Source organism: Falco naumanni, chromosome 7 (assembly GCF_017639655.2).
Source record: "Falco naumanni isolate bFalNau1 chromosome 7, bFalNau1.pat, whole genome shotgun sequence".
In the NCBI taxonomy this organism is placed as follows: domain Eukaryota; kingdom Metazoa; phylum Chordata; class Aves; order Falconiformes; family Falconidae; genus Falco; species Falco naumanni.
The window spans coordinates 54967657-54980207 of record NC_054060.1 but is presented as its reverse complement, the minus strand read 5'-3'; the positions used below and the strand labels follow the sequence as shown (position 1 = coordinate 54980207).

At 40.0% G+C, this 12551-nt stretch overlaps 1 protein-coding gene across 1 annotated transcript in view; it reads right to left on the bottom strand.

Moving 5' to 3' along the window:
* LOC121091414 (formin-like) overlaps nucleotides 1–9182 on the bottom strand; it is a 147895-nt gene extending 138713 nt beyond the window's left edge. Inside the window, exons 1-2 of the mRNA XM_040601174.1 lie at nucleotides 7683–9182; nucleotides 5564–5681 (exon numbers count right to left, since the gene is read on the bottom strand). Coding sequence (XP_040457108.1) covers nucleotides 5564–5681; nucleotides 7683–9074 — 1510 coding nt within the window. The 5' untranslated portion in view covers nucleotides 9075–9182. The remainder of the gene's footprint in view (nucleotides 1–5563; nucleotides 5682–7682) is intronic.
* Between the last annotated feature and the right edge of the window lie 3369 nt (nucleotides 9183–12551).

Sequence of the window (12551 nt, the reverse complement as noted above, 5' to 3'; positions counted from 1 at the left end):
ACTGCAAAACATTCAGGCGTCTACTGCAACAGATTTATCCAAACTAAAAAACAATAGGTCTCCTAAAATGACTACATTTCTATAGAGTTATGGACAATGGAAATAAAGCAGGGATTCTTCAAAAAGTGGAGCACAACTCTTCTTCCCCCTTATTTTATAATAATATAATCCTCAGTGTATAGGAAGGCATGAACATGTTATGACATGACCTTAGGCACAGTTACCATACTCTAAATGCTATTTTTTTTTTTTTTTTTTTTGCAGATTTAAGTTTAGGAAGTCAGTATTCTTTTCCATTCTAGATCTCTAGCTAATGCTAATGGCCTACAAACAGAAAAGGAATTGAAATACGCTTGACAAATACGTCAGGATTCTTATTCCAATTTTACGGATGGGTAAACTAAAGCTTGGAAAAGTCTCACAACTTTCCTGAAGTCATTCCAGGAGGTAGCAGAAGGGCTGGAAACAGAACACAAGTATCACAACAAATTTTCAGCATTAACATGTGCTTATCTTTTTCCTCCTGTCTCAAGAGTCACAGTATGAATGACAATATCAGCTCAGGTGGGGAGAGAAAAGCAAAGGAAATGTTTGTTACTTGGTTTGAGTTGTTTTGTTTGTTTTTTTTTTAATATTTTCAAAGTAAATCTTAGCAGACAGGGCTGCAAGATATCTGGAAAAGTGGCTGCTGCATTGATCAGCACATGCACAACCCATTTGTCTGAGAAAATAGACATTTCCAAGCAGCACTATGTCCAATACTTTAAAAATCCATAAAATTATAGCTTTAGTTGCCACAAGTAAGGGGAGAAAATGTCATTGTTACTCTAGAGAAATATAATACGGTTACAACAATCTGGCTTGTAGTAAGAAACTCAGTTTCTCAATAACGAGCTAGTGTATTTGTCAGAATATGAAACGCTGACATAACATGTCCAAATATGCTTGTCATGCTGCAAAATACGTAATAAAATAATTTAAAAAACCTTCATGCAGCCCACCTGAACTCTGAGGTCACATTAAGTTGATCAGTGACCGATCACAGAAACACTACCTTCAACCAGTGAGCAATACCCTGTTTGCTGTAGTCCTGCTTTATCTAATTCATTACAATAACATTTATAACAGAATCCCAGAACTAAACCCCAAATACCACACTGAAATCAAATGAATTGAAATTATGGAAAAAAAAAAAAAGTCAACTTTTTTATTTTAACATGAAACCAACTGTTAGCAGCCACTGTTACAACAGCTTCCTTCAGGGCACTAACAACATGAAGCATTATGTCTTTTTTTGGAGACAAACACAAATTGTTCAAGGCCACAAAGGAAGTTTATGTTAAAGAAAGATAAGAAATCATGTTCTTATCCCTCATCTCTTTGTTCAGACCATTATGCCTCTCTTTCTCTCACATAAGCTGGTTGTTCTCTGCATTTACATCATGACCATAAAAACATTTTCTTGCTGGGAACCCAGAGGATAGGGGACTAAGGCTTTAATATATTTGAGACTTTGCAATAAATATCTGCCATTATTTTGTGTTTCATTCGCCACTTACATAGACACTCTTTAATAAGAGCTTTCTCAGTCACCTTCTGATTTTCTTATTTACCCTGAACATTGTGCTTACAGCATCACAGTCTGTTGTTATAGAAATTGTGGCACCATAGAGACAGCATTACCTCACTGCGGATTTAAGGATGATGAATAGACAGGCTATATGAGAACAGGATTTTTTAATGTTGAATACAGAAATTTGAGTTAACAAGAAAACATATAATGAAAAAAAGCCCTAAATTTATTTATGTTAGAACTTGGGTTTTGGTTTTGTTTTTTTGTTTTTTGTTGTTTTTTTTTTTTAATTTTCTCTAGCAGGAATGTCAAATACTTCTCTCTCATATCTTTTTTTATTTGTTTTGCTTTAGCAAAAGACTAAACTCTGTTTTAATACAAGAGAACTACTTTGATCCTAAAGGCTAAAAATTAATTTTTAATAGGAAACACAGGATCTGTGTATGTATACCACCTTAATGTGGAAACTGTTCTTCAAACGTAAGTAGGTTTATGAGCAGCAAAAAGCATGTTTAAACTCTCATGTCTTCTTGGACATGAGAGGCTGCAGGTGCTGATCTAGTCACATGCAGCAGCTGAGACATTCATTATATGTGGATTCTATGTGATCTAGTATCACAGATGAGTTCACTCAGTACAGACATGGATTTGTCTCCTCTGCCTGGTTAGATACTTTCACCATATGTAACAGCTGACACATCTACCTTTCCATCAGATTTCATGTTTAAAAAATGGGAGAAATCTCTCCAAGAATTATGCAGGAAACAAAACTTTATAATGAAAACAGAATAGAACTTTAGGACCAGAGAAATATACACAGAAATGTCTTTGATTACACAGGAAAGATTTCCATGGAATAAATCTATAACTATAAATTAATATACCCTTTTTCTAGTCTTCCACGATATAAATTGTGTAATGTAGTACAGACTTTCTGGACTTCAGACTTTAGACTGACACACTTCAAAGAAGTTCCAGTTTCTCTAGACAACCGTGTAAGCAGCTTGTGCTAATTATAGAGCACCAGTTGACAACACAGTCACTTGCTCTATGGAAACAGAAGAATTAAAGGATTAAGAAAACATAAAATATGCCAAAATATCATACATCATCCTTTTAATTCAAAATTTACAACTCAAGATTCAGGTGCTGGGGGTGACCACACTATGACTATGCAAGACGTTATCAAAGGCATGAAAAAAAAAACCATTGCAGAGTTATACTTGTTCACTAACTTCTTTCACTTCTAATATCCTAACAGGCCTAGTCAGCCCCACACACGTGTTCCTTGTTATGTCCATTTGCTTTGCAGTTGGTTTCCCACACATCAAGCCAGACTACAAGCCTCAGGAGGGAGTTAGCTACTCCTCCAAGCTGCTATGAGTCACTGTGATGTCTGCTGCGTAGGCCAAATTAAGCCTGAATTTCTTGCTTCCACTAAGCAACACGAACAATGAGAAAAAACATGGCAAGGAGGTGAGAAAAGATCAAAAAGCCAGGAATCCTCTCCCTCAATATCCCTACCTTCCTGTCATAGTTGCCATTGTGCATAGTAATGAAGGAAGTAAATCAAAGACTTGGTGCAGAATTGTAAGAAAGATCACAGTATTCCAACTTCCAAATTTGCAGTGTTACTTTAAATACTGATTTCTCATGACAAATGAAAAGAAATACCTATGCTACTTCATAAAATAAATACATATACTTCTACCCTGTTAGAAGTACAAAGACATGTCCACATATTTATCCTTAGATGTAACCAATTTGTGACAGATGTATTTTGTTTAAACCTAAAATAAAGCTCTGCTAAATGGATATTTACCTAATTATTCAGCCTGTTATTATTGTTTTGTATATAGCTTCCTATTGTTTTGGTAGATAAAACTCAATCACAGAAATTAAAATACTAACATAATCACTTCAGCATTTTTTATGTTACAGATAATCACCTACTCAGGACCATCACTGAGGAAGATTGGACTCACAGGCATCCCTACCACATAATTTTTGAACTCTATTCTGAAATCAAGGATTTTTCATTCATCCTGACTTAGCTGTCAGGGCAAGACACTGGGGTAAGAAATAGGGTTTCAGGCTGAGACCAGTCAGTCTAGTGGTGATCATTAACCTGTTCTACATCATAATTTTAAGAAGTCCAATTTGTGGACACTAAGTTCCTATGGTACAGGTGGCTGGGAGTGAATTTTGGATGGGAAGGGGCACGAAGGCAAATGCCAGTATACACATGCATTTTGAAGGTACCAATCACTGTCAGCAACAAGATACTGAGTTTAGAAGTAATGCTGTATTGCCACTTCCATGTTCATTTAAAAAACCACAAACCTGCCCCCCCAGCAATAAGACCGGCATTGAATTTTTTAAAATTCTATTAGCACTACGCATGAAAGGTACCTTCCTTCACTTGCAGAAGACTGCATAACTTCATTCCTGTATATAGTGCTTTAAAACAGTCACCCCAGTACTCAGAAAAGCAGATGTAACTAATCCATCCCCGGCAACTTACAATGCTCACAGTGTCATTGCTGCCACAACTGCTTTCTGGGTATCCGTGACCAGCTGAAAGAAACACAAACCTGCGAATCACTGAGGCACACCTGCAACTCTACTGCAGTCTCAACATATGTTGCAAGTACATCCTTTGCCTATTTCCTTTAAAAGCGCCGCTTCCGTCTCATCCTAGCTGAATCACCAGCAGTTTGCTTTCATTCAAATCCCTCCCTCTGCCAGACACTGGAGTGACTAATGAACTGCAGAATCTGGTCCGTATAAAAATTTGACTTAGTAAACTAACCATCAGCATGTTGATGACACTGCCACACAAAATATCACAGTAACAAAAGAGCAACAATTTACATGGGCTCTAAGCCAGTCTGTCCTTCTTATTGACATTTCAGGAAAACATGACCTAATTTCTTCACAAGTAGTAGAATCTGGAGCTTTTGTTAATTCAGTTTCCTTTCCTTTATTTCAGCATATGCTTTTGCCACAGATGATTACAGTCATAAGGAAAAAAAAATATTTGAGTAAAATTAAAAACTGCAAGCATATAGCCTATAATAACAATCCAAGAGTAACAGAAAGCCTGTAGCACTCCTTTTCAACAACTGAATACCTGTCCTGGTCAACTAGTAATAGACTCCACACCTCAGACTGATCAGATGCGCTGTAAATTCAATAATGTCTGTACTGGAAACATGTTGTTCCTGTCAAAACCAAGTTTTCTGAATCCTCCAGCAGCTTTTACACTTCCAGTATCATGCCCACTTTAAAAAAAAAGATTAAGGCAGAGAAAACTAAGGAAAGAAGGAGAGAGGAGTAATACACTAAGCAATACAAAGCAGTAGACCCGCCTATTTATCCTTTTTTATATACAAAGCCAAACAGATATCCACTGGAGTTTGAAAGAACCGTACAGCACTACCCTCTACAATTTCTCACAGCAAGGTAGTATAAAAGCTTGGTTTGTAATTCCACCACACATGGCTACCTATAAAAGTGATCTCAGCAGGTATGAGTATTCCTCTGTTTATACACAAGTTGTAATAATGGTATTTGTTACTTTTATTCTGGACACCACCTGAAGAACATCTGCAGCCAGACTAGAGTCCAGCAGGTCACTGCCCCCTGCCCCCCCCCGCCGCGTTCTAAGGCAATTGAAAAGGCATTCAGGTTTCCATTTGTTCACTATTCTGTTGCTCATTTGAACAGAATCCCATTGGAAATGAATAACCTAATTTAGCAAAAAACCACTCCTTTCCTCATGAATTTGTACAGGCAAACATTTAGACTTCCACACAGACTTAGCCATTTACATTTAAAAATCCGATGCTTAACAGGTAGCAGGTATCCAAAATATAAGATCTATTTTTCCAGAAAAGAAAATACTGTGACTTATCACCATTTCTGTATTAAACAAGATTAAAAATGTCAGAAACTAATTTCTGCAAATGCTTCACCTCTTTGTTTTACCTGCTTCTGTGTACTTTAATCCTACTTTTACTTCTTCGTGCTTTGCTTTTGGTGGTGGCCAGACAGTCTGGAGTCTCCCTGGAGTCTTGTCATCTTGCTCTGAGGGACTCAGGTCAGGCTGTTAAAATTACGCAAGAAAAAATTAAAGTCTGCATTATCAACTGATTCCAAAACAGCAACTACCATGCCTCATTCTACTGATTGAGACATTGCTTGGCTGGCTGAAAGGGATAGAAAGAAATCAGTGTACAAAAATAATTTTGAGGAGGAAGATGACATAATGCATGCAACATAACAATGATTTGTGGAAACTGTTCACATCAACGTGGAAAGCTGTCTATCCTTTGGTGAACCACAGTGGTCAAGAACACTAGGGTTTTTCCCCTGTATCTTTTCTCCAGAGTGCAAAGACCCATCTGTGCTCCTCTTACAAGTAAACATTAGTGCAATTCACCGAAGACATCATTTGACAATATAATTTTGTGGAAGCAGAGCTAGTTTATGAAATTCCTGCCCCACCTCCAGCAGCTTGCTCAGTCCACACACCACATAATACTGCCACATCAAAGTGGCTGTTAATGGAACTGCACTGTCAACTGGAATGCTAAAATAACCCTTTAAATGTGGGGAAAAAAATCCACTAAACAAGCATTCTTTTAGAGGCTTACATTTTGGGTTTTTTTTATATCTCTAACATTTCTGTAATCTGATTAACAACTTGCTACTACGAGTAACTGCACAGACAGAACTGCAGCAACAGCAAAACCCTATATGAAAGTGGCCCCATAAATGGCCCAGATGAGCAAGGAAAAAGGAAAGTCCAGACCTTTTTACTCTGCCTTTGCCCTGAGAAAATGCACATTTGCACTAGACCGGACGTTAAGCAGACATTTATAAAGCCACTCCTGCTGACCCGTGTGCTTCCTCCCTCGCTGCTGTAATGACAGCTTCCCAGATAGGTTTGCTGTGAGCCACACAAATGCTTATGCCAGCACAGCGCAGGGAATGGTGTAACCAGGAAGAATCAAGCCAGGAATGGGAAGGGCACACACAGACTGCAATTGTCATACATGCCATGGCCAATGAGTATCTCTTCTCTTCTCCCCACAGGTAATTTGCTACAAACCGGTATTATCGGTCTGCCCAGGTGTCAGTCAAGACTTTTTTAAAAAGTTTAAATTTTATGTAAGAATAAGAATTTGAAACAGAGTACAACTGACACAGCAAATTAACTTAAGTAGCTTCATGTTTAGGGTCTAGTCTTGCAAATTTCATCATTCAGATAATTCCCCCTTCATAAGAACAATCTTCCGGACTGATTATATCTGCCGTAGACGTAGTTGTAAGAATTTTGGGTTGGGGTTTCCCCAACCCAAGGGCTGCTCATTTAATTAGAGTTCATTTGTCATTATGTTTCTATGAAAACAGCGTAGATTTTAATTTCTTAAAAATATACTAAGTAAAGCTCCATATGCCTAAGAATATTAACCTTGCAAATGGTTAATTAATCCATAACTTGTCTAATTGAAATCACTAAGGTATACTCGGATAAGGTTAAATGCTTATCAATATTTGCAAAGCCAGACTTACACACATAAATAGGAGAAAAAATTACTTTAAATTATATGTCTTGGACAAATCAAGATGAAAATAATCCATAAATTCATGTATCAGTTTTATCATTGAATTATTCCTAAGGGTAAAATGAAATTTTACTTTTAAACATAAAAAACTAAATGAAAGAAAAGAGTGAGATTGAGAAACTATTAAATAATACAACAGTAAATATTTGCACCACCAAACTTATTTAAAGCCATATGTAACACATGGGCAACTGTTTTGTAGTGGTCTTTTAAAATCAGAAACTGATTTTTTAGTTCTTACTTGTAACAGTAAGGCTGTGACCATCATCAGTTCTCACTGAATTCTGCAGATGATCAAGAATTTTGACAAATTAGCCTCACGATTTCTTCAGTTGGGAATCCAAACTGGAGATTGCCAAAAGAAGAGGACAATGCTGACATTTCGACCTAAAGTCCCCACCAATAATATTTAAACAAGAAATTATTTTTTCTCCATCTATTTCCAGATATTAGGAATAAAAAGTAATTCAACCTACAGATTTGTCTGATGATCCATCCCCAGGTTTTGATTTTGACCTTTCAAATACAGCTTTTAAGAACTCTTTTTCAGTTCTCATTTTGCGCTTTATGGCTTCCAGCTCTGAAGGATCTGCAGTTGTTTCTTTTTTGGGAGGCCGCGTGAATAAAGCTTTAAAGACATCGAGTGCAGATTCAGCAGGGCTTGATTTTATTTCCTCAGAGGAAAATCGTGGTTCTGTTTTGCTGGAGGCCTTGTTCTCTTGAGCTTCATCACTGTCCTCGGTCTCCCCAGATCCGTCACCAGAGTCCTCAGCTCTATCTTCATTCTTGGAGACATCTATGTTTAACAAGTGCGAGAGCTGTTCCAGGAAAGTAGGGCTTGCTTTAGGTTCAGCTGATTTTTTTTTAGTGGTCAAACCTGACGTAATGCTGGATTTCTTAACAGGCTGTCGTAATTTAAGCAGAGCTAAATCATTCTCCCTCGGTTTAATTTCTGTAACAGTTTCCCCATCCTCTGTGGTTAGTCCCTTTTTCCTCACACGTAGTCCACTAAAGAAAGCAGGCAGCTGGAAAGTCTTTTCAGCCAGTGTTGTTTTTTGGAGTGATACATTATCAGTTGAAGGCCTTTGTTCTTCATCGGGAAGTTCTTGAGGGCATTCCCCTGTAGCAAGCAAGCCACTGAACTGCTCATCCATTAAGATTTTGTCTTTTCCATTGGAGTCGTGCTCCAGAAAACCACCCAGCTTTTTGGGGAGCCGCTTAGAAATTGGTGGGTGTAACTCAATGTCATCTGTATCCACAGTGTCATCACTGTTGCTGTGCCCTTCTGATTCTGACTCTTCCTTACTTTGATTGTTATTGTCCAAAGCCTCAGCAGACAAAGCAGCATTATTTAGCCCAGATTCCCTTGTATTGTTTTCATTGGCATCTAGGTCCTTACTCTCTGTGTCCGACTCTGTATCACTTGTTGTATGAACCAAAGTGCCTTGCACGAGAATAGCATCCTTGTCATCATTGTCAGATTCAGACAAAGAAGTCTGTACAAACCTTAAACGGTGAAGAAGTAATTTGTTTTGTTCTGCTAACGCCAGATCCAGGTCAGTTTCCCTGCCAGACACTGGGTCAGCTTGGCCACTGGTACTATTCATGCCGTGCTGATTTTCTGAGTCGTCATTACAATCATTATCATTCCTCTCATGCCGGGTGTTAGCATGAGTATTTATATTGGTGTGCAAAGGTTGAAATGTTTTAAGCCCTGTTGCTTCTTTGGAAGCTGTAGATTCAAGTTTAGTTGTAAATCCCAGAAGTGTTTTCGCAGAAGACGCAGTGAAAAGATCAGGTTCGCTTTCTGCTGCGTTCTCCAGGTCTGAAAGCTCACCACAATCAGGCACTGCATTTCCTTCTTCCATGTCGCGTGAAGTACAGAACAGGTTTGCTTCCAGCAGCGCTACTCACCGCCGGACGAGTAGTTACTACGTGAAGCAGGCAGGCGGGAGGCGCCCCGGCCCCGCAGCAGGCAGCGCTCCTGCCCCGCCGCGGCGGCCAGCCCGAGCCTGGCTCCCCGGCCCCGCCCGCCGCCCCGGGGCCGCCCGGCCCCCGAACTACCTCGGGAGCAGCAAAAACACCCACCGTCAAAAATTGTGAAGAAATGAAAAAGTTGGCAGCAGCGCCCGTAACTTTCTCCGGTGCACAAAGCGCTGTTTGTCACGGCCGATCTGCCCGCGCACTAATCTCGGTCGGAACTTGGGCCAATGGCCGGGGCCGGGGCGGCCGCGACCCAGCGGCTACGGGGCCCTGGCGCCGGGCCGGGGCCACTTCCTCGTCCCCGCGCGCCGCGGGGCTGGGCACAGCGTTCCCGACGGGCCCTTCCGCACAGTCCTTCCACTTCGGTAAAGGCCGTTTCTAAATCCATAACCAACAAAACGTATCAGCTCCCTAAGTGACGAATCCGAAGCTTCCCGTGCCACCGCCCGCAGCCTGGGACGCGCCCCCAGCTCCCGGCCGGCCCGAGCCGACTCGGGTGCGCGCCCTTGAAAGTTGGTGGAGGGGGGTGGAACGGCGAAAAAAAGTAACGAGGCTCTCTTCCGATTTGCTGCAGGTTTCATCTGGAATGCAGATTTCAGCCTGCGGGGCCATGCACAAAACCCAACAGGCCTGGTTTCGCATTACCAGTGCCCTAACCCCGCACAGCTGCTCCTGCGGGCGGCGCCCAGGTACTTACCGCAGCCCCCGGGCGCGGCCGGCCCTGGGGAGCACAGCCCGTCCCCCCTTCCCCCGGGACCCCCCCTTCCCCCGGGACACCTCCCCGCCGCTGGCCGTCTGGGCTGCACCAAGCCTGGGTTGTTTCAAACCAGAACAATCTCTGCTGAGTGTATCCTTTGATAATTATCATCAATAGGTATTGCCACGGTAATGCTGTATGTGCAAGATTTGTTTTAGTTAATGCTGGCAAAAGCCCGTGGAGAAAATCTTCAAGACTGTATGGCTCAGTATTAACAGAAGCTGTCAGGGATGATTTTTTTTTTTTTTCGTAACATATAAAGGAAGTACAAAATACTCAAGCACCTTTGATATTCAGAAAGTCAGCAACATTTAGGTCAGGTTCCTATCAAGTGTCTTCACTTTTATTCCTTTTCTTATTTTTGGAACTATAGAGACTGTGCATCTGCAGGAATTTATATCCTTCTTATTGCCTGGCCTATAAGAAGTTTGTTTAGTCAAATTTCCACATTGGTACCTTTGAAAGTCAAAGATACTGGGGTTTTTTTGCACCTGAGTTCGAGGGTCATTCTACAGTCAGCCATTTACCTGCGGTGAGTAATCTTAAACAAGCATACATGGGGAAAGCCGTCCTTCACATGGAATTCTGCGGCACACCACACCATGTGTCAAATTACTGAAAAGCTGAGTATTACTGACAACAAGCAGCAACAAAGTATCCCAACACATTTAACTTCGGGCTTAACCTTTAAAAATGTAGGGTACAAAAAGCATATGTTTACCTTTTCAATACATCATAAAAGATTGTGAAGTCCACAACAGAAGTCATTGGTATCTACTGTAGGAAGAAAGTTTCCTGAAAATCAGATTGCATACCAAGGGCTTAGATGAAGTTTACAGACACCTTTTGAATTACAGGGCTGCATGTATGCCCATAGACAAGGGAACTGGAACCTGGAATCATTCCCATCTTTATCTGTGATCTAACATCAAGCAATGTCTCCTGCCTTACTGCCTTGCTGTTTCCTGTAGCAAACTCCGGTCTTGCTTGTCCACTATGCTTCATCACTAGGTGCTAAGGGCAGAAACGACTGACAGGTCCCCTGATTTTCTAGGTTTAATACAGATTATTATCACAAAGGGAAGCTCTAAATAAGGAAAGAGATACAGAGCCTTTATCACTCCCTGGGCCAACACACTCTTATAATCCCAGTGTTAATAAACCAAGTGGAAGGCAGCGACCTTAGCACTAGCGATTTCCACTATGATAAGATTTCTTGAAGGCAAATCTACAGCAATTCTAAATTTCATTCTATGACAAAAAAACTGGGCCAAAGTGACCACACTGAATTGACCACACTGAATCAGTTTTCTATATTTAAATTTACAACTGTTTTCATGTTTGACCACAGGACTAATTGTTCATTGTCCTTATAATTTATACAGTTATGCTTTTCTTATTTGTTTATGTACGTATTTATCTGGGGTTTAGTTAACTTCTGATGGATAAATATTAAATCGTACTTTTCAAGAACAGTTTTGTTGGTCAGTAACAAAAGATATACCTATATGAACAACTTCATGGTACCTCCTTTTAAACTAAACACACTTACATAAAAATATTTATTTATCTGTTTATATCAATGACAACCCACTCTTGGAATAAAACTTCTCTGTAATAATCCAGGGTCACCAAGCTGTAACAGTTCTATGAATATTGTACATAGGCAGGTTACTGAAAATAGCCGCTATCTAGTTCAGATTTTATTAGTATGTATGAAAAGTTTAGTTTATAAGTGGACTTAAAAGCAGGAAAACTGTATTTTACATCTAAACAACATCCCCCAAAAAACTTATGAGACAATGAAGAAATCAGTAGTGAGAAGGATGGCACTTTTGAGTGTCAGGCCATAGTTATGCCATGTATTGAGATGCTAGAAAACCCAGAGTTGAAATATACCTTCTAAACTCCAGAAGCAGAAATATACCTTCTAAAACCAGAGGTAATCTCACAAGCCTGCAGAAACTGATGCTGTCTTATATATACCTCTAGAGTAACAAACTCTAGGAAGCGAGACGATACTTTCAGGCTTTTTGAGCACTAGGATGAACAAAGGAACTTGTCTCTATATCTACCTCTGCAGAAATGACCAAAATCTGGAAGCCAGCCAGTCTTTTAAATTCACCACGCGGTCTGTAAACCCTCAGCCTCATATAGCACTTTTGTAAGGACTTGTTTCTTACAGTCTGATAATCATCCTAGTGCACAGTCCCCTGTTGAGAGACTGGATAACTGATAATGATTGGTACCTACTCAATAGAGAGTTTCTGGGTAAAATACATACATCAATATGTGCTCTTAATATTTCTACACAAGAAGGAGATCATCATGTTGTGATGCGCAAATGACATGGAGGCAATTTGTTGGCAGAGATGTTTTAATGCTGGGTGGATCTATCTCATAAGGAAAGTCACCCTGAACAGGCTGTAATACTGCATCTGAGGGAAGAAACAACTTGTAGAAACAATCTCTAGAAAAAATCAGTTACGATAAGGTTACAAGTCTATTTACTTAATAAAACTGACAGCTCTCTGGTGACTCAGAGAAGCCCCTAAAACCTGTCATAGCAACTTTCAGGGCAGTCAATGCACTAATTATACAAAAG